The following is a 26,727-nucleotide window of genomic DNA, read 5'->3' on the forward strand; positions in this document are numbered from 1 at the left end:
CAAGTTTATTCTCGACATTCCGACTTAATTCTTGACATCTCAGCTTTTTTTCCTCGGAGTGCATGATGAAAAAACAATGTTCCTCCTCACATTTTTTTTTCTCATCCATGGCCCTACTACTCCTTCCTATGTTTACCTTTATTTTTCCACCTATTCTACTTCTTATTCTCCCTTGTCCACAAATGAACGAAAGAAGAGACAATTCAGAGCTGCTCGTGAGTGAAAGAACAAAAGAGACGTGAGGGCTTAATGAAGTCAACCACTGGCTTAAAGCTGTGCATCCTGTAAACCAAATCTAGATAGTGTGGGAGTAAAAGTCTAAAAAAGTCCAAATAACACCTGATACCTCTGGAGAAGAGTTGACTCCATCATTCTTCTGACCTCCATGACCCTCAAGATTTTCCCTGTCTGAGGAAAGAAGACATCATGAAAAAAAGATGAACTTTTTAAATACACGCACACGCATAGATATTGCATACTCTGTGGTGTGTGTGGGTCTGTTATGTACGTTGTTATGTAGACAAGATCACCCTGTTAGAGTCATACTGTTTCCATGGCAGCCAGATACTAATTAATTAAAGTTGCTGAGTTAATGTTTAAGTGACCGGTTTTTCTTGCACACACAGGATGTACTTGTCTCCCTCTCTACCTCCAAGCACCGCTTCACACTTTTAAAAGCAACAAACTATCAAACTATCAGTGAGCTAAATAAAGGAGATTATGACACAATATAATTGTTTGGCTTTATAACACAATTATTCCCCAAAAAATGTTAAAAGGTGTCAGTGGATACTTTACTAGAGGACTTAAATAGCCCTATATTGAGGAAAATATTAAACTGCACTTCACTACATTTATGTGACAGCTACAGTTACACGTAAGAAGCTAAATCGATAATAAGCTTATGAAGTGTCATGCATTGCTTTAGGTTAAATTGCCAAACAGTATGTAAAGCAGTTACATTCACTTCTGCCTCAGCAAGCTATGACTTCAAAATGCTGCTTACACATTAATGCATGCATCAGGAATTCTCAGTTTGGGATGAAGTATTTATTTTTCTCTTCTTATCTCGGTCTTCTCTGTGTGTCTCACAGGCTCCACGAGTTCATCCATGTCAGACCACTGGCTGATCCGGCTGACAGGGGACAGTAAGAGAGGCAGTCTAGTGTCTCGATCCTCCACCACCTGCCCGTCTTCCATACCCGACTCTCCGGAGTCTCCGGTCTTCCTTGACAATGGATCCAAAGAGGAGAGGGGTAAGCGGCCACGCCCAAGATTTGCCCTAATCAGTTTAGTGGCTTATTGATTGTTTATTTCAAGATTAAATCTATGTGAAGGTCTTGCATCTAAATGTGAAAACTAAAACTTTTTTTTTTTCTACAATGTTAGGGGGTTTTGAGAGCAGGCCATTTGTCAGGGGTCTTCAGGGGCGCAGTGTGAGCATGAGAGCCCCCAGCAAAACCAAAGACACCCTGAGCAAAGTGCTTCCCCTGCGCTGGTCCTTTGGTTCCAAGGACAGACGAAAAACGGAGCCAGTGCCTGCACCGGTCAGAGATCCTGCCCCTGTAGAGCTAGTGCAGTACTTGGAATCTGGTCGGCGGCCCCGGTGCACAAAGGACCCAATAATAACGTTGATGAGCGAACCGCGCAGCACAAAGGAATCTGCCGAGAGCCGCGCCGCCGCCAATGTCCGATCATCCAGCATCGGGAGTATAAGTTGTGTGGGTAAAGCAGGGGATGAGCCGCCTCCTGAATCTCCACGGGTCCCAGAGGGCCAGAGGAGAACATCAGATAAGACTGCCAGCCTGAGGCGCAGCAAGGGAGGCCAGACAAGAGATGAGAGTGTCTCGAATATCAGCAGTAGCTCTAGCAGTAACACCCTTACCAGGAGGAAGGATGCCAGGAAGCAGACCTCCTCCAAAGCTTCCCAGGATGCTGAGACAAAAAGGAGTTTCACCGCTGGAGTTCAGCCCAGCTACAGTACACCCAGCCTTCATGATGAGACTCTGAGAAGGCAGAAGGTAGAAAGGGCTGATAGGGAGCATCATGGTACATATGAAGGAAACTCAAAGACCAAGAAAGGAGAATTACCCAAGAACCACGAGGGACTGCTCTCCTTCTTCAAAGGTAACTTTCTAAAGAAGGATAAGGACCTGAGGAAGTCCAAGGAGGGTGAGTCAGGGAGAGGAGGAGGCGAGGAAGGAGGCAGAAGGACCCTGTCGAGGCTGTCACTGTCTAACGGAGCAGTCGGAGGCAGAACTGGGGTGGAAGGAGGAAAGTCTAACGGCTCGGGCCATCTGGGTGATGACGTGGCCAACGGGAATGTGGGCCGCACGGCGGCTGACATCAAGCGCTCGCAGAGTTCCTCCAACATCCCCACCAAGGCAGAGCAGAGCATGCGCAGAACGTCGTCTTTGCATCGTAATGGCATGTCCACAGCCCCGGCACCGTCACGCAGCCTGACAACAGACAAACCATCTTACGGCACCCTGCAGAGGACTCGTTACAGCACAACCTCCCTGGGGCGCAAAAGGACAGTCCCAGAGTCGAGCTTCTGATGCACTGATATTTAACACATCCGCACACACAGAGCCTTTTACCTGTTATAAAGTGAATGACGTCCAGTCTCTGAGATCAAAGCAATAGAGCTCAACTCACAGTGATACGCCTTTTTGTTCGCCGAAAATGAGCTGGCTCGAGTGGTTTGCACCATGGAGAGATGGAGCTAATGATGTCTTCAATGCTGGGATATAAAGAGCAGAATGAAATGATGTGACCTGAGAAGGAGTTTGTTTTTTTTTTTATCACTTGAAACAAGTGCCTGAGAAACTAATATGCAGTTTAGACCAATGAGTTTGTCTTTTTAGCACTGGAAGCACAAAGTCCCACACAAGCACATACAAACGTAATATCTGCATTGTTACTGTAATGTGTTAGAATTCATACATCCGTTTTGAATTCTTATAGTTTTCTGCTTACAATCAAGACACACTGATTGTGTTCATTCATAAGAATGTAATGTTTCCACTTGATTAACGGTGGAGCTTTGAGGCTGCACTTTCTGATCATCAGTTAATGTTTATTTAAAGTATAGATGTCGCTTGAAAACACGAAACATGCCCAGACTTAAGTTTATTCCATTTTAAACCAGCAGTGGAAAGACTAAAACATCTGTAATAACTGGCTGGGTAGGAGTGGTATTCTGTAGAATCGCTGATCTGATCTCTACTAGGACCAGTAGTGCTTTATAGCTAACCTATGGCTAACCTGCCTGTAGCGGAAAGGAATTGAAAAAATACATTTGTCTACTCTAAAGTTTAATATTAATGCAATATCCACCCTTAGAGAATGTTTTATACTTTGATATAACATTAATGAACTATATTAAGTGCATTCCATTGTTGTTGTTTTTTTCTTCCACTATTTTGGTGTTACCACCATATTTTTCTTAGTTTACAATTTCCTGTGTTTTCCAGACTTGTCAGAAAACAGTTATAATTAGCTCTGGGTTATATGAAGGTGGTGACCGCAATTTGTAACAGATTGTTGAGCTTTTCCCCCCCCAACTCAAAATGCAGAATGTGGCTGCATCACATGCTATTCTATCAAATCTGTAGTTGGAGAAAGATTGTGCCTCTTTCATGGTTTTTGGAGCCACATTTTGTTGAATTAGTGCTCAAAGTGGCAGCTTTATAAAACTAGCCCTGTTGGATGCTGATTGATTGTGAGGAATATTCTCCAGAACCTGACATTCACTGATTTTTGCAAATCAAAGCTTACTGTGGAATTGCAGGAAAAACTGCAGCTTAATGAGTAAGAGAAATACTGCACAAAACACCAAAATGGATGCAAAAATGCAAGGTGTGTCAGTGTTTCAGGGAGTGGTCTTTCTTTTATTTGTCCCGGCTCTGAACGATGTAACTTTGGAAGATTCAAAATGCCTAAATGAAAATAGTCAAACAAAGAACTAAAGTAAAAAACAGCTTGAAACATATTTTCCGTTTTTTGTGCATATTTACTGTAAGCTTGCACAAGTTAACACTAATTAGCTCACTTACTGAGAATTGTGCCAAGAAGAGCCCTGTCGGTGTGTGTTTGTGCACTTCTTGCAGAGAGTCAATCACAAATAATTAAATGTTCAGTCAATATTACTGTCCCTGCAGCCTGCTGGGCCACAGGAAACTGTTTTAATGGCTGCCATCTGCATATATGGCAGCTGATAAGTGCCACCCAAGGTCCCGCCCCAAAGCTGCGATTGGATAGTTTGTTTGTTTTTTTTCATCTTGGTTTGCATGATGCATCTCTGTTTTAAAAAAGGAAAACCTCTCTTGCACCTCCTCATGAGAGCTAATGACGGTGCTTTGCGTTTGGTATTGGCGGGTCTGTTCCGCCCTCTGCTGGACAGCACTGAAATGTAATAAACCACATATTTAATTGGTTGTTAGAGGAAGAAAAGGCTAAATAATTGTGTTGTTAACAAATGTTTTCATTAAATTAATATACAGTAAATCCATACATAAAAAGGAAGGTCAAATAACTGTGGGTATTTTATATGATTTTATTTCTTTGTTTGATTTCTTTTAATTTGGACATTTTGAATCTCCCATACACATCAGACAGACCTGTGAATCCGGCATTATGAAGGTTCTGCTGTGCACTTTGTCTTTTCACAGTTTATGATCTGAAAGTATTATGGTAAACAACGATGTTGTTTCTGTGAGATTCATTTATATTCTGTTTATTAAGTTTTTAATTTGTACATGCACTCATTTTTTAAATTTACTTCCGTGTTATTATTTTTTGCTTAATTTTATCTCGCTACATTTTTTCCAACATCACCTTGCTTACATTACTTTTCCACAGAAGAGAGAGAAATGAAGAGTTGAATAATACTCTTTTACTTTGGGCCCTTTTGTAGCTTCAGCCGGGACCACTGGGAGTCAAGGTCACTTACATAACTGGTGGTGGAAAGCAAAGTGTTAATTTCATTTTCCTGGCCCAGATGTCCCCAGCCTCTCCATTAACTCAAATGGATGAATTTCTATTCGCAAGTCTGCTTCAAATTCTGATTGTATGATAGCAGAGTAACAAGCCAGCTGGATCCCCTCATTTGCTGCTGCAGTGATGTTTTGATATTGTGTAAGTGTACAGAAATTTCCCATAATGCCTGCTCAGACTCTACACGTGTATGATTATATCTGGAGATTTAATTTGCACTCTACACATAAGGGAATGCTCTTAAGTAAACAATGCTACTAGCGTGTTGATAAGAGTCAGTCATCCTACAAAAGGTTCACTTCCTGCCAACAATAAACACTTTAGAATACTGACCCTGAACCATAGTAACCAATAAATGAAAACCAACAATATGATACGAGTTCATTAAATCATATAGTGAAAGCACTATATCAGCCTTAGAATTAGCTGTGTATAACAAAGCAGTTAACATGTTGATGTTAGTGGAGCGTACACCCTGATAGTCCAGTTTATTATTGAACTTGAAGAATGTAGGAGACAAAGTTTTGCGCAGTCACAATGAATATACGCAGCTTCTGTTCATCTGCTGAATTTTGTTGCCTGCAGCTGCCTAAATAGAGAAACACTTTCCAAGAACACAAACACAATGCCCATGGTCCTGTAGGACTTAGTCTGTGTTACTATAATCTCTCTCAACATTGAAACCCAAAAACCAACACTGTTTGTCCAGTGTCTGAAGAATTTGTAATGTATTTCCAAACAACCGACCGGTCATTTACACGGTAGAGCCACCTCATCAAATTGTTATTCTTCAGATTTCACTCGACTCGGTGGAGCTTCGGATCAACATGTCAACCCATGTTAGAGAATGGAGTGAGCTCTTCTCCCTTGTTTGTGAATTTAAAGAGGGAGGCAGAAGTTTATTCACAGCAGCTGAATTCTGTCAAGTCATGCAGTAGCATATCTGAATGCTTTTAGTCAGTATTCACAATTGAGTATGGCATGCGTTTGTATTCCGTTACTTAGAGTAGTCCATTTCTAAGGCAGATCATATATGAAGTAACCCCATGAGGGGAAGCCTGTAAGGAATAAAATAAGGATTAAAATAAAAAAGCAAACTGTATTTTGAAAGCCAGTTTTATATGGCGATTATCAGTATGTTGCTCATTGTGTCACTGTTTTATTTAAACGTTGAATACTGGAATTAACATTTTCTCGTGTTTATGCCAAGGATCAAGCTGCTGTTTGTTATAAACAATGACACTACAATTTGAAGTCTATTACACAGATTTTGGTTTCAGAGGTGAGGGTTTGGTGTTTGCTGAGAGGCAAGTGATTTTTTGTTTGTTTGTCTATGTAATATTCACGTCTGCCACAAGGGGGTGTGGAAAAATTAGTAAGTCTGAGGTGTATAACTACCACTTACAAAGTCTCCCAGTAAATTTTTGAATTCCCCTTGCCTCAGTATTCCTTCTCAGCTTAATAGGTGTCTATGGTTTCTACTCTCACCATATCCCAGAACCAAAAAGGTAATTTGTCATGCTGCTGGCAGTAGTCAAGGCTTTGATTAATGGTACACTGCTGCATTGTAAATCAGATTGGAAGGCTTCTGTTTTTCTAATATTCTCCTTTTTTCAGAATCTTTTTATTTCTGTAACAACTGAGCATAAATATTTGCAAGTGGCAATTCAACTACTGAAATAATGTATTGAACCTTGCAACAACACACACCACATTTTAGCAACACTTTTATTATTTTTTTTATGTACTTTTTTTTTTCTTTTTAGTTAGTTTCAAGTCCCTCAGCAATAATAGCTGAACATCTTATTCATTAGTGTCTCCTTTGCACACGTTCTAACTCTGAAGTGCTGTTAATAAAACTAAATTAAAGTCTTTTGTTCTCCACATTAAAACGTAACACTAAATATACCATTGAACCATAAGGTCACACACTTAGTTTTTCTCCTTTAAATGTCAAGAGAGATTGACAGTGTCTTTGTTTTGAGTGCAGCTGCTGTTTGGTTGTCCTCGACTATGAGTTTACCAAACCTAACACATGGATGTAGTTTGGAAGTTTGCTGGAAAGTAGCAAACTAAAGTAAATGTGAGCATCTATACGGCTGCTCTGTAGACCACAATGAAAATGTGTGGAAAAAGACATTAGAGCATGAAAAACCAATATTCTAGTGTCCTGTCGGAGTGACAGAAATGAGGAATCTCACCTTGAAACCTGTGGAGTGCTTTTTCTTCAACTTCTTCATCTTTTATGTCTGAGTGACCTTCTTATAATAGTGCTGATACTTCTGAACAAGAACCCACGTGCTTACATACAAGCTGTAATTGATGCCAGTCAAAGCTGACATTTCCATCTTTTCAGTGAATTGTATAATCTAGTATATAAAACACCAGGTGTAAGTGCAGTCTGTTCACTGCGGATAATCACTGACACAAAATTAAACTCACTTGTATCTTGTTTTTCTCTGAGGCCGGAGCAGTACATCAGCGGTGGGTTATAATAGGGCATAGAGTTTAAACAAGGACACAAAGTCTGTATAGCATTATAAATTTATTAGTTTGTTTGTTTTTCTTTCCATGGCTCAATCCACATGTGGCCACATACACACAATGTTTACTCTGCCAAACTGAGCACTTCTGTGTTAACACATCTGTGAAATGTGGGTGGAAGATGTTTTTATATGCAATTTTATACATTTTATAGAGAGAAAAAAAGATTCTGTATATATATATTTGTGGATTGCACACAGACAGAACTGTGTGTGTGAGAGAGTGAGAATAAATAAGGTTATAATTGACACTAGCCTGTGGTGTGTACTTTGGGATGGGAATAATATCAAGGTGTTCAACTGAATTCACAAGTAATGTATTCCATACTTTGCAAAATTGTGTAACAAGTGTGCTTTCACTGTAAAAGAGCAGTTTCTGCCTGAGTTATCTTCTGTACATGATGGTATATTGTTTTATTTTTCAATACCACAAATAAAAAGATGTTATTTATGTTTATGGCCTTCAGTCAACAGCTTTTAAATGCCTGATTGGTCGATATTTTATTCTAAGAACTGCACAAAGGAAAATCTAACCAACAATGATTATTTTCTATATCACTCATTTCAAAGAGACATTATTTACTTTATTTATTTATTTTATTTATTTATTCATTTATTTCTTGCTCATCAAGGAAGATGATAGGGGAGCAAAGCTAGTTTTGGTGTCACCATACAGTCCTTATGTAAATAAAGGTAAGCACCAAAAGTAAAAAATATTCATTATGACGCATGGCCTCTGTCAGTGTCATCAAATCATATGTTCATGTCTTGGATACAACCTTAATGCGGAAAGTAAGCAGTAACTACAGCTGTCAGTAGAGTAAAAAGTAAAATATTTATAACTGAAATGTGGTGAAGCTGAATTATAAAAGACCAGTAAATACAAGTAAAGTAGAAGTGCTTCAGAACTGTACTGTGTATGTACTTACTTTAGCACATTTTACAATCGTTGATAAAATTGTTATCATCATTTTTCAATGCAATTACAGCTTCTCAACTTTCATCACCATATATAAAAGTAAACGGAATAACTTTCGGTTTAAAAATGTAACAAGCAGTTTTAGGGATTCTCTTTGGGCTTTAGGAAATTGCAATGGTTATTTTTCTTTTCTTTTTTTTCTCACATTTTAAAGACGGAACAATTAACTGATTAATCAAAACAATATTAAAAGTTTGAATTAAAAAATTGTTATATCAACACCTTTTAAGTTGATATGACAAACGTGTTCATCATTTTCTGTAGGTTCATCAGAGCAGCCGTTTAACTTTGCCACATTGTTTCCACATTGTCAGCTGACACATTTTTATATTTTTTTTATGTTTTATGAAAAAAATATAATTATAAGTATTTAATCAATTATTAAAAATATAATTGTTCGTTTTCAGCTCTAACTTAACCTACTTTCCACCACTGGTTAAAGAGATAGTTAAGTAGACCAAACTTGACGGGGGGCCATCAGCAACATTGTAGCTGTTTTCTTAGGCTTTCTTTGACAGATGAGACTGCAGCCCCTGAACTAGTTCATGCTTCAAATATCTCTTAATTAATTTTAAATGTCACCAGTCGCCATAAAAATTAGGACACAGAGATTCCCAAGGAGCAAGAACAAGGATGTAGAAAATGGAGCCCAATGCATGTGGAAGTCACAGCATCACTGTTGCCTGGGGAGGGTAGCACATCTCCTGCAGGTACACACACTGGCATGAATAACAATTAATCTGTTATAACTGATGTTCAGTTGAACTGAGGGAAGGACTGGTGGCTAGCAGAAAAGTAAGTTTGAAGTGTCTGGGGTTGCAGTGAGTCATAGTCACCCCCAAAATCGATTTAGTGCTGGACATTAGTAAAAACAACAGTAGCCTTTCTTAAAGTAAATGCAGAGTTTTTTTTCTTTTAGAAAGTTTCGGCTTTTATTGTCATTGTTTTCTATGGGGGTGGTTGATGGTTTATGTGATTTGTGGTTTCTGTTTTTCTTTGAGTGGCGTGTTTGAGTCCAGCTCTGTGCTGCTGCAGTCCAGTCAGTAAAGAGGAAGTGTAGAGTATATAGGTAGAGATCTATATTTTGATCCTTACCTGTCTTTACCATCAGTGAAAGGCTTTTAAAAAAAAAAGAGCACTGGGCCAGTAATGACTGCATGTGCCTCACATTTTCTCTTCCCCCTGCTGAGAAAACCAGAGGATTAAGCCAAATGACAAAGGCCAAAAGGATGTGTCTGTCAGGGATGAAGGAGGTGATGAGGTCTGGGATGTGGTCCTGGTGGGGGATACCAGCAGCTTGTGTTGAGCTTTGAAACTTCTCAGAATATCCTGCTGTTTCTCGTCATCCTGCCCCTTCTGCTTCCCCCATCAAAAGGTTTCCTCTTAAAACAGTAAAGGAAGAAGAACACTGGCTCATCATCTTATATTTCTTCTTATATGCCTCTCTGTCAAATCTTGAAAACTACAGAAACTCAGTTTGGTACAGAAAATACAAAAAAAAAGAAGAAAAGAACAAGTGACTGAAGCACTACTGTGATCATGCTGAAACATGATATTTTACAAATCATCTTAAATGTAATAACTGTTAGTGATTTCTAGGTTTGTTTTTGTTATTTGAAATACAATGTGTTCCACTGTACCTGTGCAACACAGCGTTCCCTGTAAAGTATATTGATTTTCAACCAGTGCTATATTTTTTATATTTCATGTTATTGATTCAGACATCCTCCCACCTGATAACATCCACTGCAATAACATGTGTGCTGCTGCAAGACAGGATGTACATCATCATTGCATAATGTTCACACCTCTCCTAGATCAACTGTTCCAAACCTTACAAGGCTTCACTGTGAATGGGAAATGATATGTGAAGGTACAGCAGCAGCCTTATCCCTCTTCACTCTCGTATGCGGATGTGAGACTCTTTGTTCTGTGCCCAGTCTTACAAAAGCAGTTGAATATATAGCAGGTATTATAGTATTATTCATACAGGTAAGTAATTTCTCCCTCCCACGGATGTGCGTTGCTATTCAATTCAGCAAAGCATGGACATCATCGATTGAGGACAAAGCACTCTTCAAGTGGCCCTGACAGCCATGGGTCGCTAGATATGTCCATAGTTATTACTTCAGCAGCGCTTCACAGCATTATGTAACTTCCTGAGGGATGCATGGGTCAGGAGAACAAATGTTTGTATGTCTTTTCCATTTAACGGATTGGTAGTCCTCAGAGAATGAGAAAAATGAGGAAAATATTTAATAGATAATTAAATAATTAGATAACCTTTATCAAAAGGGTTTTGTCAGCGGATTATTGACTCATCTTTAGATATTATAGATCATAGACACTGGACTCTGAGAGACTTACAGTAGAAACACTAGATAAATGTTTTCCTCCTGAACTCTGCAGACGATTCTCTGTGAGAAAAATACGAATTTTTTGGAGAGATAGAGGTTTTTATTGATGCTGTGCCTGCACATAAATGCGATGAATAACATCTAGCCCCAGTTTCTTTATCTTATCTGCATCTGTCCTCACTTTGAAATTTTTTGGCTGACACGGCTCATCTCATTCCTCTCACTCATCTCTTCCCAACATTCACCCTGGTCTGCTTTGAACCTTAAAGACACACTTAAAACATGTCAGCACTAGTTGAAAGGATCACGTACAAAGTTTGATTCTGGGAATATATATATATAAACTCTGTATTAATAAGGGTTTTATTTATATTTGATGTGATATGTGTTATTAAGTTTGAGTTTTGTTTTGTTTTTTTGTTTTTTTGTTCAGACTCTTTGGCTCACACTAAAATATCTCAGAAACTGTTTGATGGATTGACACAAAGTTTTGTTGTGAAATGTCTGTTCCCCACAGGATGAATCTGACTTACATACATATATCCAGTTCTTGTGTAGAGTATGAATATCTGAGGAGAGAAAATGCTTTACACATGTTAAATATCAGGCATAATATATACGTACTTTGAGTGAAATCATAAGTCACAAAAAAAAAAAACACAGTAAAATTGTACTGACAGTTTCATACATTTTTAATTAATATTAAAATATCTTTTACAGTATGCATATTAATCTATTAAGCTGCCAATGTTCACAACAGTACAGACAGAGTGGGCCACAAATTATCGTTTAATCAACAGCTAAGCAAAGTTTCACATTCGACTTTTTCTTTTGCCTCATAACAAACAAGAACAACAGAGTTTCTCATCCTTGGTGTCAGGACACCTACAGGTGGTTCAATAAGCAGGTGGGGTCATGGGGGATTTCAAAGACTAACAAACAATTTGTTGGATATATTTTCGATTTTTTTTTGTTTTTTTAATTCAAAATTGCTGTGTACAATCAATACAGAGCTTTCTCTGCCCTCATGAAAATACAATGCAAAAGTAAACAATTTCACTGACAATGACTTGACAACTCTCATTGCTGGTAACAAGACAATTTTGAGAAATCGAAAATTGTTGAAAAGGCTGAGAAACCCTGAGTTTCATATTTTCTGTTTACATCAATAACCCTCCCCAAATAATTTCACCATCATAACTGTACATATTAAGATATGACATAATATCTATACAACAACATTAACAACACCAAAGCAGCAAAATGGCACTCTTTTACAAATTGTTACATATGAGCTCATCCAGAACTCAGCCCTTCATTCATATTTGTGGATTTGACTTTTGGACTGAATCAACACTAATCAGTACAACTTTCACTGTTTGACAAATAACTATTGTACTTAAGAATAGCTCTCAAATGTATTATTTTACACATGCTAAGTGTGTTAAGTCAGACTTTTTTTTTTAGAGCTCTCACAACTGCCACAACTGTATGCACTGGATGGATTTTGTTGATTTTTTTTTGTGATCATAACTGCTCCTGAATTCCTGAAACAACTGCTTTACAATTTGCCAAATAATCCTACATATCATGCAAACAGACAAGTACAACCAAATATAGCTTAAAAAGTATTCAAAAGCAACATTAAATAAAAGCACTGTTGAAACAGATACAGAGTAACACAGATATACAGAGTAACAAAAACCTGCCTACTCTACTCCCCTACTTTTTTCCTAGTTAAGGTGAATGCTGTTGGATTTTAACCATGTCATATACTTAAATTACTGTCTGAATCTGATGCATCCTTCTATTTAACACTTTAGGTTCCAGTCTGCATCCTAATCTTCAAGCATCCATGTCTTCAGAGTTTAGATATGACATCAGAAAATCACAGGACATGAGAACAAACAAGAATGAATCACGACAACCCCGGTAACATCTGCACAAATCTTTATACACAAACTCCTCTCTCTTTTCATTTTCTGTACAACAATCATGTACGGTACTGTCTGCTGTTTGTTTCGCCCATGCACAGATGAAATCTCAGCTGCTTGGTTTGCTGCATTGATGCACACAGTGAAATTATATCGACTGTGTATAGTGTGTATCATATCGTGTACTGCACTTCTTGTCCTGCACAGTCTCCTTACATTACATGTGTGTGTGTGTTGGTGTGTGTGTAATTATAGAGTAGTATTTGCTTCCATGAGCAGCAATTATTTTACGACAGTTACTTTTCAACTTGTTGTCACACAATAGCATATCAGTCTTGACCTATTGAAATTTAGGTGTAGTTACGATTTAAAAACAATTTGACCTGACGATGATCCAGTCTGGAAGAAAGAAAATGTTAAAGGATACGGCCGCTGTTTTTCAACCCATGAAAAATGATTTTCATACTGGATATTAAATCTTCACCAGTCATGTAATGGTGTGTTCAGAAATAAACATTAAGCAGATTTTACAAAGTCAATTGAAAGATGTGAGTGAAAGAAAAAAAAAACTAGGGTGGAGAGGAAAAAAAGACTCTAAGAACGCCAGATGAACACCAGAGGATGTTCCCCAGAGGAACATCTGGCGTTCATAGAGTCAATGCATGTTGTTAGCTGGCAGCAAATGTCTGTACTGTCACTTCCACTGTCTGTTTGTGTTCATGAAACAAATACTACAAAATCCCTTGTGAATGAAGCCAAGATGAATTATGCTTTGTTTGCCATCTGAACACACCTTTAATACTGAGAAACTATGCAGTCTGCTTCACCCTCTGCCTGCTGGGTGCGATTGTTTAAATATATGTCTATCTGTCATTTTAGAAGGATGAAGGTCACAGGATTGTCAGATATGATTATGTTCAACTGCACAAAACGAATAGGTTTTATTGACTTGGCTACGTAGGTGCAAACCCACAGGTGTGAACCACTGAACTGAAACAACATCAAGGTGTGTAAAAAATGAAGCTGTGTGAATCAGTGACATTGGGCTTTGCACAATAATGAATGATAGGATACAACATTTTTATTCAGGTCTTGGCAGAAAATACATAGAATACTGATTAAATGAAATGGTCAATTGGAGTTAATGTGCAGACAATACTGTTCATGTATGTATATATATATATATATATATATATATGTTCTTGCTCCAATGTCCCATTCATGCGTATCAATTGCACCGACACATGGTGATAAAGTTATTTTGATTATTAGCCACTGATGCTTATTCATTGCGGGGCCACGCTGGATGGTATCATCTCCCCAGTGGCTGGCTCCTGCTGAGCTCCATCATGTACCATTCTCACACTCACACTGCCACCATCAGTGGTGCTTGGGTTCACACAAAACTTTCTATTACCCGGGTGTACAGCCCTGAGAAACTGCCTCTTGAAGGTCTCGCTGAGGATAATATAGAGGAATGGGTTGATGCAACTGTTAGCATAGCCCATGCTGATGGCTATGTTGTACGCATAGGAGAAAGCGAGGCTTGGCTTCTGCACCCCCAGGTGGACAAGCTGGAGGATGTAGTAAGGAGCCCAGCAAATGAAGAAAGCCAGGCAGATGGCCACTGCCATCCGGGTCACCTTCCTGGTGCGCACCCTCAAACTCCGTGGAGGCAGCGGTGCCACGCTGGTGGCCATGTGTTGCAGGATCTTGAAGAACACCAGGCAGATGATAACTAAGGGTATAGCAAAGGCTAAGAAGAACTGGTAAAGTGTAAACCAGTATGTGTCAGTGACTGGATCAGGCAGGAGGAGCGCACAGGCCACCATGCCATCTGGAAGAGGCATCAGACCTGCATACATCCACACAGGGATGATGGTGAGTAATGATAGACCCCACATCAGGCCAATGACCAGCGCTGCCACACAGGGTGTACGGACATAGTTGAAGCGGATGGGATGGACCGTAGCCAAGTAGCGGTCGATGGTCATTGCAGTGAGGATGTAAGTGCTAACAATCTGGCTATTGGAGTCAAGCGCAGTGATGACCGTACACATTGTGGCTCCAAAGTGCCAGGTACCATTGCCCAGCAACTGGTGGATGAGGAATGGCATCCCAAGGAGAAACAGGAGATCAACAATTGACACGTTTAAGATAAAGATGTCCGGAACAGTTTGTTTTGCACGGCACTTGGTCTTCTTCATGATGGTGTACATGACAATACAGTTCCCCATAATACCCAGAAAACAGATGATGCCAAAAATGACGGGGAGGATGGCACTGCAATGAAGGGCCCTGTCTACAGCTGGAGACAAGAAGAAGAGGGACCAGCAGTTGAATACAAGGAAAAAATATTTAGTGTTATCATATCATATCAGCACATTGCATTTAATCATGTTGTATGATATGAAATCTGATATCTACAGGAACAGTATGTGCAAGTGCAAGAGCAGCAGAGTAATATTACCAATATTAATCTGTCAGGGGATTATTATGCAGGGAGATCTATTATCAGACAGTGCATTGACATCTGTCTTGCTTTTAGAATGACAGTTGAATAATTTCAGTGTGGAAATTATTAATTTATGTGCATGCAGGAGTGCGAATATGCATGCGTGTGTGTTGGCTAGAGGAACAGGTTGCTATGGATATGTAATGTGGAATTATAAACAGAGAAGTCACAATGATACTAAACTAACTCAGCGACTTTGTCATGTTTTAACAGTAAAATAATGTGCCTTAATAGTAGAAGCTTTGAGCACTGACAAAGTTTAAATTGATATGATGAGGGTCGTCATTTTTCATATTTCTCATCAAATATGACTGTTAGGCTGCTAAGGGAATTCACCGCAGTCAAATTTGCGCAATAGACTGCAAAAGCTTGTATGATTGAAAAAAATAGACATATCGAAAAATGAAAATGAAAAAACTGTACTCACTTGAATATTTTTTTTTCTTTTTTTCTTTTTTTTTTTGTTGCTATTTCAACATGTTGAATGCAGTTATGATTATTATAATAATTATAAACAAGGTGTGAAACGACGTTGTTCTAACGTGGATCAAATGACCGGTGCGCTGGTTGATCAACTTACCGGTTGTTGTTGAACTGTTGTTGTCTCCGAGAGAAAAATTGGAATGGTTATAGAAATCCATCGGTAAAATCTAACGTACATCCAAGTTGAGACGCGCTACCAAATGACTCCTTTAAAAGTAAAATGCATCTAAAGCGAATTCCGTCTAACTCTTTTAAGAGTGACTCCAGATAGGCTATTCTAATTAGTTCAATCTTATACAGCATAAGCATTCAGTTTCACTGTGAGCAGATCAGTGCGCTCATGTGCTTGCAGTCATAATAGAGCTGAGCGGCTGAGGAGCTTGTGAGAGAATCTTCACCTTGAGTCCGGATCACAGTCTGTTGAGCTGCGACTATACTGCGGGTGTCAGTCTAGCTGATGAAAAAAACAAAAAAACAACAACAAAATAAAAAACACATTAGATCAGATAACTGTCAGACTGCAGTTAAATGTTTGTCTGCGCAAAAGCTCCCTTTGAGACGTTTGATCCAAATACCTTATTTAATCTCAGGGCAAGGTAGGTGGACAGTTCTTGTGCTCAGAGATTGAAGAGCATCTATCAGCAATATAAATAGAATAGAAAAAAAAATGAGGAAGATGCGTATTTGTTTGCACTGTCCAAACACATCTTTGGAGTGTTTATAGTCTGTTTAAATGATGCGCCCCACCTCGACAGGCAGTAGCCATCCAGTGAGTTATTTGTGAGGAGTAACAGGTGTTACCACTCAGGGACAAAAGAATCCGTCGACTCTAGTTCGACTCGAAAATTACCGACAGGTGGAACCGCCTCCAAACCGCTCCAAGCTGGGCATTTTCCACAATATACCACTAGATGGTCCTGCTGCGCCTCATTTGGAGTCCTCACACGTCTCCCTCATGAAAACTGAATGTGACCAAGTGTCATAAACAGTCCCCTGGAAAAACTCAAGGCACTTATGCACCCATGCAGTGATTTGTTTAGCAACTCGGAGGATTTATTGTCTATTGTGATGTGAATTGAAACGTGGGAGGAAATAATATTATACATTTTGTGTGTGTGTGTGTGTGTGTGTTTGTGTGTGTGTGTGTGTGTGTGTGTGTGTGTGTGTGTGTGAGTGTGTGTATGTGTGTGTGGCAAAATCATTTCTGCTCTATCAGTTTTTGCTCCTATTCTTCCACTCAACTATGGAGTCAGCAAATCAAAAACTCTCCAAGTTCTGACAGATGCTCCTACAACTGCTGACCCTGTTTGCGGGATCGTTTTCAAATGAAATGAACATGTTCATGTGTGATCCCTTACAGCACATGCAACGTTACTGCAACATCCATGGAGCAGTTCTGACTTCTCACTGAACCCCACAGATTTCTTTGTGCTAATCAAGGAGATGTTCGAAAAAAAGAGCAAGAAAAAAAGGAGTCTTGTTTACAACTCGGATGTTGACATGAATTAAATTAAATTAAGCTGTTTACAAGTTGGAAACTGGTGATTAAGATAACTTTGATATGACAAGAATGGAGCGTGTTGGGTTTTACTCCTGCTCATTCGTCCACATGTGGCTCTCCCTGAAAATGGTGCAATGAGTAAAGTTTCAAGGTTAGCCAGTACTTCTGTAGTCATGCCCCTGAGTCTGACAATAAGATCAGATGAAACTTTTCATGTCTCTGTGCTGACAACAGCCGTGGAGGAACGCCTAGAGGGAATTTCATTACATCTGGCACAAACATCCACTCTGACTCAAGGATTAGAATTTAGTGGTCAAAGGTCAAAGGTCAAGGTCACTTTGATCTGACAAATCTCTTTTTTGGCTAAACTCATAAATTCATATGCAAATTATGACAAAATTTCATACAAATGTTTAATAGGATAACACTTTTTTTTTCCAAATGAGCCTCTCCACAGTCCTTCCATGTATCTGCCTGGTAACTGCCCCCTCGGGGACTTCTGGTTGGGAATCACAGCCTTAGGCAATATACAAGATTTGTGCACAAAAACAAGTGAAAATAATTAGCAAGGTGAAGAAAGATATCCCTGAGTACCATTGTTGTAAACATGGTGTGTTATTCATTGATTTTGACAAGGATATGATAGACAAGATCAGTATCACTGGTAATGATGCCCTCTCTGCAGGAATTATTGATGAAGGTTTTAGAGCTCCAAAAAAATTGAATTAAGTGTTTATTGTGGAAAGAGATTTGTGTGTATCATACACTTGATGAACAGGAATTGTATGCAATATGCAGCAACTCCACAATCAAGACAAAACATTTAGGAGTAAGGCTCATACATTTCAAAATGTTATATTGTGACTGCTGGATCCCCAGCAGGTTTTATTTGGTCTAAAAGATTCAGCAGCCTGCTAGAAATTTGATGAGAAATCTGTCAAGTCTGGAAGATGATTCACTGTTTAGTAGTTAACATCATAAGTGTGCAGTATTAGCAGATTATCTGCTTTACTGCAATCACTGACGGATGTTGAAGGATATGATTGAAAGTCATATAAAATGAGAAGGTTTTGGAAACTGGCTGTTTGTTCTTTATGTGACCTACAGTATTGATGTTATATTTCAAAATAAAATTAAGTAACACATAAAAAAGAAAACCCTGAATGCATAATTTTTTAAAGTCTTTTTGGTTTACTGTCAGCGCTTGTATGGTCTTTCATAATGAAATGGAAAATTTTATATATTTTGTATTTATTCATTTTTAATTAATAATTACAATTATATGTTGTTGTCGTTGTTGTTGTATATGTTTTATATGTTATTTTGTATTATGTATTATGCTCATTTTTGTTGTTTGGCCACAAATTGTCCATCCACACATTAAATAACAGGGTTAGGGTTTACAAAAGAGAAAAAAATAGTTAAAAAAAAAATTTCCTGTTATTTACTGGAAGGGTCCTCTCCTATCATGCCATTGGCTAATTAATGTGACTGTACGCTGTAATTGGCCGAAAGTAGTGCCAATCACAGGATGGTTTCCTTCCTCTGTAGGTCACATTTGCCTTGTAACGTGTGGCAGCCCGTTAAAAGTAGTAGCTGCACTGTGTTTCAGATAGATTCACTCCTGTGTGATGGTACACCAAGTTGTACCACAAGCAGCCCAATTCTCGTTTTTTAAGTTCAGGAAAAGTCGCTGAGGAGTTTTCCATTTGCAGAGGCTCAGTGAGGGAGATGTGAAACGTGTTGTAGCCAACATTACATAACAGTATCATTTATTCAAGATTAACTGGTCCTAACGTGAAAGTCACTGTCGCAGTTTTTTTCCATGGACGGTTTATTCTACTCTCACTTTTGAATCTGTTCTTGCCTATTCCACTTCGCTTAAACTTGCTGTAATGTAATGCATTTTCTTTTTGAATTGATGTGGAAAAAACATTTATCAGTTCTGATATCTTATTTAAATTAGGTATATTTATGTATATTTATATAATTTTTCCAAAGGTAGGCTATACATTCTACAATTATAATTATAATTATTTTCCCTGAGATATTAACCACTGATCCATGAATTGACACCAGGCTGAGTTTAAAACAACCTAGTATATGGCTGGACTGCCTATGGTCCAATCTTGATTTTATTACTGCAACGTAGTCTGATTTAGACAGAGATAGACAGGCTTTTGTTCAAGGCAGGTCTTTATTTATAATATGTTCTGTAGAATTGTTCATAGTGTGCTTTATTGCAAAGCCTATTTCTGTTTCAGTTAGCTTCTCTCTCTCCTTCTCATTGATGTTTAGCTATTCCTCTGTCTCCTTTAGTGATAGTACATGTAATGAAAGTAGTTTATTTGCTGTAATGGAGGTGAGGCTCAGTGTATTGGAAGCGCCCCTCCGCTTCCTTGCAGTTATTGAGCAGGCGGGCAACTAGAGCACCTCGGTAGACTGCCTGTAACAAGAGGTGTAAAGCCTAAGCCTGGCATCTGGTACATCCAGTCATGTACCAGGTTCATACCTAGTCTTATTTGAAAAAAAGCCTCTCAATCTAGCGACAATGTGCTAAACTGACAACACTGCAGGCTGTAAACAATGGCACAGAGCCCCGAGGTGGTGCAAAGGTTGCACCATCAATATTTGCGCCAGTGATTTGTGGTTCTGTCAGAACTACTCTTTCCACACACATCAGTTATTACAGTAAGAGTCAGTTTGTTAGAGCCAATTTACAACTTCTTTCAGGCTGATGTGACCATGGTCTGGGCCTGCTTAGTAAAGCATGTACTTTCCAGTTTGGCACTACTAGACTAATACTCTGCTCTGATTATTTAAGGGATAGTTAGAATTGAGAAAGACAACTGGAGCAGAGATTTAACAGAGGCACGCAGGGGCGATGAAACATAAAAATATGTTGAAAGCCAGACATCTCAGTTTGGCTTTTTGTGCACTTGGAAGAAATAAATGCAGGTAATGGCAGCTGCTGTTTAAATTGCAAGAAGCTTGTCTACACAGGTCTGTCTCTGTCTTTCACTCAGTTTGTTAGTAAATTAAAGTGGCTGCATGAATTTCAGCAGATGGAATTTTTTCATTTCCAAACTATTGAAGCCTGCCTTAAAATATTTTTCTTTATGGAGTGTGGATTGTATAGGATGGAAAATGAAAGGGTAAAAGTCAGTGCATTACAAAGAGCATAGAGAAATTATTGGAGCCCTGTCAGTGTGAACGTTGTCTCTCTCTGGTTCCAACTTGAAGCTGATTCTGGTAATAGAGTCTGGCAGTAACTTTCTCATCTCTTGACATTGCAGGGTCAAGCTTAAGAAACAACATGTTTTCACAAACCCTAAAAGTGGGATCTGAAATGGGATTTTTTGACACCATTCTACTTTGAAGCAATAAGTGGAAGAATCTTCCTCTCTGCATCAGATCCCCAAATTTCCTGATAAAGAGTATGCTCACACACAGCAGAGCCCTTGGGACAGTGCAGACCGCTCTGGTCTTAAAGGTTTTTGGTTAATATTTATTGATACAGAACTTTTCCAAACCAATGACACTCTGTGCTTCACAATAAAAAGAAAACAAAAATACTGTATAAAAGAAAATAATGAAATAGTGGCAGAAAAGACAGTTAAGTCAGACAAAACAATAACACTGACTAAATATCTTAACGAGAGGAGTTTAAAGAATGTAAAATGATCAGTTTTGTTAAGCACTCACATGCTTGTAGAAGGCCTGTTCCTGTTTGTTTGCCCTCACAACTTTGCTGGTCATGCTTTGTAAGTAACCAAAGGAATTTTAACAAAGACTTAATTGGCGGAATGACATTTTACAAAATGTCAGCAATTCCTTGGCTCACTCTGAGATTCCTTCTTCTGTCAATACTATAGATTCTTCCTGAGGCCCCAAAACATAGACTATGCTTTTGCCAGTTTTCTTTCTTTTTGTTTTGTTTATTATAATTGTCTGTGTTGGACTTGATGCTGTGGACAGAAGCACCCTAATTGCTTCTTCTTGTAATGTGACAACATTATTTATCTATTTATTTATTCATTATGTGAGAAATTTAATACCATTTGTTCTTTGATTACAATTTTTTTCCAGTGATGGTGCAGTTTTGTTACCTTAACTGTGTTGCTAAATGAATACTTCCTTGTACCTTCACGAGATAACTAGCGTTGCTGTAGAGTGTAGAGACTAGTTGTCAAAATGTGTTAATGTATCTTCCCGTCAAGACAAAATTTATAGAGGAATTATAGACAAGGAGAGGGAGGAAGATGTAGAGAACAATTGCTTAATTAATTTTCTTCAGGTGAGGTGATCCACAAGTAAAGTAATAATATATGCAATAGAAAAAAACATGATATTAACTGTGAGCGTGAGTTTAAGGACAGCACTATATGTGAAAGACAGTGGGGAGTGAACCTTCTTCACTGACTCATATCCTTGCTCTTAGAGTTCTTTGTAGATTTGTTCTCATTACTGTCTGTTATGCTCCTGGTATGAATCCAGCCCCTGTTGCTGCAGCACTTAATCAAACCTCGCAGCTGGTGTGGATTTTCAGTGTCTGACAGGAAGTTGGCTTTATGCAGGGTTTAGGACATTCATCCAAATCACTTTTGGGCATGTAATGTAATCGATTTAAACCTCCTCTCTGACAGCCACACTCCCAGCCACACTGCTCCTCCAGTCCTTCAGAGGAGAGCCGAAAAAGGAGAAAAAGGCAAAACCACCATTTTCTCTGATTTTGCTTTCTTGTTACTAACAAACAGCAGCCGGAAATAGAAAGCCTTGGAGATCCTATACGTTGAGTTTTTCAGCTTTTTGGCTTCCTGATGGAAGTGGAGAATAATTCCTAAATGGACAGAAAAAAAGTCCTGGAGGGGAAAGATTAGTTGAACAAATCAGGGTGTTTACCAATTACTGTCAAACTAGAATGGTGCTCAATAGAGGGCATACCTTCACCAAGGCCAAACAACCCTACACGTCTGTGCAGATTATTAACTGGATCTGATAGTTATCTGGGTCTGCACCAGTTTGTACAAAGTCAGAGCTTAACACCATTAATATATCTGATTTTTCACCTCAGGATCCATACATTTCTTCTTGAGAAATTGACAAAAATTTTGAGAAATGCTCTCTCACACCTCACAATCTCGAGGAAAGTGTTTTAAAAAAATTCCTGGATCTGCCCCTGTTACCGGATCACCACCGAAATTGGATTCTTGAATGAATTCTTCTTTGGGCAATGCAAGAAACAAGAAACAAGAGAAAGAAACAAGAAACAAGAAACAAGAAAACAACAAGAAAACCTCTTTGGTTGAGGTAACCATGTGACTCTGTGCCTCCTTCCCTCTCCTAACATTATCATGTATAAGGCTGTGATTAAGTGAATCAACATGGTTTCTTTTACAAAAGATCAATGTGGATTGAGCAAAGAAAGAAAACAGTGGAAACAGTACAAAATAAATGGTTCAGTGAAAAGAAGTTATTATTCTTCTGCTATTTATTTGTCATCGGAACAAACGGTATTAAGTAGAGGTGAAGTTGAATGCATCTTAAAAAGCACAACTTAGATGAACCGGATCACCTTGCCAAACTAGTGCCATCAGGGTATTAGTACAATTTGGATTATGGTGATTTTCTCAGATTTCAGTAAAGCCAATGAAGATTGTATGGTTTCCAGGGGAACATTCAAAATTGCAGGTTATTTGCTGGAAATATGTAGCACAGTCTACAATCAGGAAAATATAACATAGCATTTTTTTCCAAGTCTAAGTGCTACAGGCTCAGTTTTTTTCTGCTTGAATGCTTCACTAGCTGGATTTAAAGCCAGGAGACCAATATTGCGTTTTTTCATTCATATCAAATACCTGTTTGCACACGCTGGGAGCACTCAGACTCACATGTGGCAGCGTTTCCTCTGCGTTCATTTAGGGCTGTGTGAAATGACGATATATATTGTGTGACAATGGAAGAACATCCACCATTTGATATTACACTTACTTACTGTTAATTTCATTGTGCGGCAAATCACACTCTTTACGGCAATATTTTTCATCATTTGGATGACGCCTACAGGGCGCAGATGCAGGGAGTAAGTTATTCCAATCAAGATGAACTCCGACCAGCTAAGACAGAACAAGCAGCCTGTACCTAAAAGAGATGCTAGTTCTACAATCAAAGACTATTATATCTTTAGTTTTTTATATTTTTCGACCATATTCACATTTTGGACCTATATTTGTTGTTGACCTGTTGTTGTTTGCAACTATAGTGAAAATGTGTTTTCTACTTAACTTTTTACAGGCTTAATTGAAAATATGCATAAAGGTTCTAAGTTCTAAGTAAAAGTCGAAAAATAATCAAGAAAGTGACTTTTATTTCTGGACATGAAATGACATATATCAGGATATGAGATTTTGGTCGTATCGCACAGCCCTACATTCATTCACTTTGACCATGGCAACCCACCATGCCCAAAGCCTCAGTGCCACAATCCTCTCTATATACTGTTGCCTCATTTATCACAAATGTCGTCATCTTGTTTGTTCTTCCATGTTTAAAGTATGATCTCCCACCCCACCCCCCACCCCCATCCTCCCATCAGTGTCTTATACTGTGTAATTTTTATGTTTCAAATTATAAAAGGACAAAGATCATTTACTAATTTTGTCAATTTCTCTCATGTGGATCCGTCTTGCCTCAAACACTAAATTTGTATCGTTCAGCAGATCACAAATTATCTGTGTAAATGCACAAGTTCTATTTTCCCCCCACACATGTAGTAACTCATCCTCCTGGGTACTAGCATCGCTGGCATCAACAGCTTCTTTGGGTGGGTGCGTTCGGTGACGTTCAGAGACTAACCTTTTACTAGAGTGCTCTACCGTCAGAGATTAATTTATAGCTATTTTTCTCACTCATAACATTGCTGTCTTCAGGGATCTGGATGGGTAATTGGCTTTTTGTGAGAAAACTGGTCTCATATTTGTAAAATTTATTACATTTCCTTCTGTATAGAAAAAATTGATTGTTTATCCCTCTGGCTAGACTGAATCACAGAAATACCATCACAGGGGAGATGCACTGCTTGATATGCATTGGTTTAGTTTTCCAACAGGATGTTCAAAGGGAAACAAAAATGATCATACGCACTTACAGCATGTTGACTAATCAGGCACCATAAACACAACAAAAGTTATGTTTGCAGAATTGTTGACTCGTGTGACGGGTAAGTCTCACAGCTCACTGTTTGTTTCTCACAGCAGAACTTGAACAGACTTGATTAAAACAGTTGCCACAAAATAGGAACCATGTTGTACTGCCCCAGATCCCAAAATTATCTGTCAGCTGGGTGATAGGGTCAGTTTTGTTATCTGTTTCCGGATTCTCAACAGTTGCTATGGTTACTACGAAATCAAGTATATCAACCTTCATTTACAAAAACGATTAAACTGATGGCCTGAATTTTATTTTAGATGTCCAAATTAGGGAGGATCCAAACTGTTTGATACCAATGACCAATTTAATGTGATCAGAATCCGCTGCTGATAATAATAATTACTTCCCATTCTGAAAAATTGTCTCAGCGCTTCTTGCAGCATTACAGAGCCTGTAAAAGCTTTTTTACTCAATAAATCCTCCAAATTATATCTCCATGTCTTTTTTTTTTCTAAGTTGGATTTGATATTTTTTACATTTATTTGTATTCATTCAATTTATTATTTGCCTCACTTGTTTTAAAATTGCTCTTTCTAAATTGTGAATTTAACAACCTTGAACTGAGACATTTTTTAATGAACACTGGCTGATTCCAAATAGACAGTAGAAATGAACTGTTGCCAAACACCCAGAAACAATTTTCTGTGGGCCTGTTATAATATTCAGTTAACACAGTGAGTGCACACAGTGAGTTACAAAACACTCTGACTACCCACAGTGTGTCCCATGAATTGATTTAGTTGTGGCGGCCCATATATTGAATTTCCCTTTTTTGTTTACTATTTCAAATTGGTAAACTCTTACAGAATTGCATGGTCACCCCCCCTTACTGAGCTCTTCCATGCCCCAGTCTTGCTCTCTCACTCACAAACACATTGACAAAGGACTTGTCCGTCATAGTCGTAGTAGCCATTGGGAACGCAAAAAGACCCCCGTCTGTCCCTTTACTGGCTTTCTCTGTGTACCTGTCATTTGGAGTGCGCAGTGGAGTTAAAGGTACAATATATTTTTCTGAAATGTACATACATATTTTTTTGAGTAAAAGTAAAAACCTAAAAGTAAGACTTGGATGCAGGGGTTTTATCAGTAAACATTGATGTATTATTTCAATTGACTTTTTCTTCACATTTCATTTTCATTCAACAAAAATAACTTGTCATCAGATATAAGCTTGCCTGAGAACTCATGTAAGTCTTGTGGCTATTTTGCTATTATCGCAGTAATGAAAGATAGCTTCATATTATATATTATGATGTTGAATTGCCCATGTGTCTTGAACAGAAAATCACATCCACCCCCTGTTCGACATTTACTCATTTGGCAGATGCTTTTATCCAAAGCAACTTACAACTGAGGGACATCACTAAAGCTTCATTGCAGTAGGAAAACGTGCCATAAGTACTAAGTAGTACATTGTTGTAGTATTTCAGACTATTAAAGTTAAAACTGTTTAATGATTTATACTAGTGGATATTTAGGTGCTAAGGGTGAGTGGTCGTTTCAACATCTGCCTCAGGGAAACTATTTACAACCACTGATAAAGATCACCCTATGGGCATGTGTAGGGGGGGGCAGCCGGAGGTAACAGAGGTAGATTAGTGGTAATTTATATGTATACATTAACTGTCTTCCTTTGAGCGTGCTGAGCTTTAGGTTACACTTGAGGTCGGAGTCATATGGGAAGGAGGAAGCCAGCAGAGCCAATCAGAAGACGACAAAACGCCCGTGCACATTTCTTTGTTTGTACACTGGATCAGGGAAAGTTAGGTTGTCAGACTGTGGACTGACAACACTTGTTATTGGTTAGGAAAAGGCACATCTGATCCAGAATTCTGTAATTGTTCATTGCTTGCTGAAAAGATTCACTAAACAATTTGAACTAAATTCTTTGGTGTGGACATTCACTGGTCTTTTGAGTATTTTGAACACTGCACTCACCCTGTGGGGGTGAGAGTTTTTTTCTCTAAACAGCAAAAGCTCCTTCAACATCTATTCAATAAGTGAAAGGAGATCAGAGATCAAGAATTGCACAGAAAGTTCATAGTAAGTTCTAGTTAGGTATGTTAGGGTGTTAAAGGTGTTGGGGGAGGAGGTGCTCTCGGAAGAGATGAGTCTTCAAGAGATTCCTGAAGATCATAGAGGGAGTCCTCTGCTCTGATAGCATTCGGTAGCTTGTTCCACCATCAGGGAAGCACAGATGGGAACGGC

At 38.6% G+C, this 26,727-nt stretch overlaps 2 protein-coding genes across 2 annotated transcripts in view; one reads left to right on the plus strand and one right to left on the minus strand.

Moving 5' to 3' along the window:
* usp43a (ubiquitin specific peptidase 43a) overlaps window positions 1–7,996 on the plus strand; it is a 101,042-nt gene extending 93,046 nt beyond the window's left edge. Inside the window, exons 15-16 of the mRNA XM_056371375.1 lie at window positions 1,095–1,256; window positions 1,390–7,996. Coding sequence (XP_056227350.1) covers window positions 1,095–1,256; window positions 1,390–2,558 — 1,331 coding nt within the window. The 3' untranslated portion in view covers window positions 2,559–7,996. The remainder of the gene's footprint in view (window positions 1–1,094; window positions 1,257–1,389) is intronic.
* A 3,574-nt stretch (window positions 7,997–11,570) lies between these two features.
* mchr1a (melanin-concentrating hormone receptor 1a) lies at window positions 11,571–16,070 on the minus strand. Its single transcript, XM_056371386.1, has 2 exons — window positions 15,907–16,070; window positions 11,571–15,119 (listed from the first exon to the last, which is right to left on the minus strand). The coding sequence occupies exons 1-2, from the start codon at window positions 15,965–15,967 to the stop codon at window positions 14,098–14,100; spliced, it is 1,083 nt and encodes a 360-aa protein (XP_056227361.1). The 5' UTR covers window positions 15,968–16,070; the 3' UTR covers window positions 11,571–14,097.
* Between the last annotated feature and the right edge of the window lie 10,657 nt (window positions 16,071–26,727).

Source organism: Seriola aureovittata, chromosome 3, assembly GCF_021018895.1.
Source record: "Seriola aureovittata isolate HTS-2021-v1 ecotype China chromosome 3, ASM2101889v1, whole genome shotgun sequence".
In the NCBI taxonomy this organism is placed as follows: Eukaryota; Metazoa; Chordata; class Actinopteri; order Carangiformes; family Carangidae; genus Seriola; species Seriola aureovittata.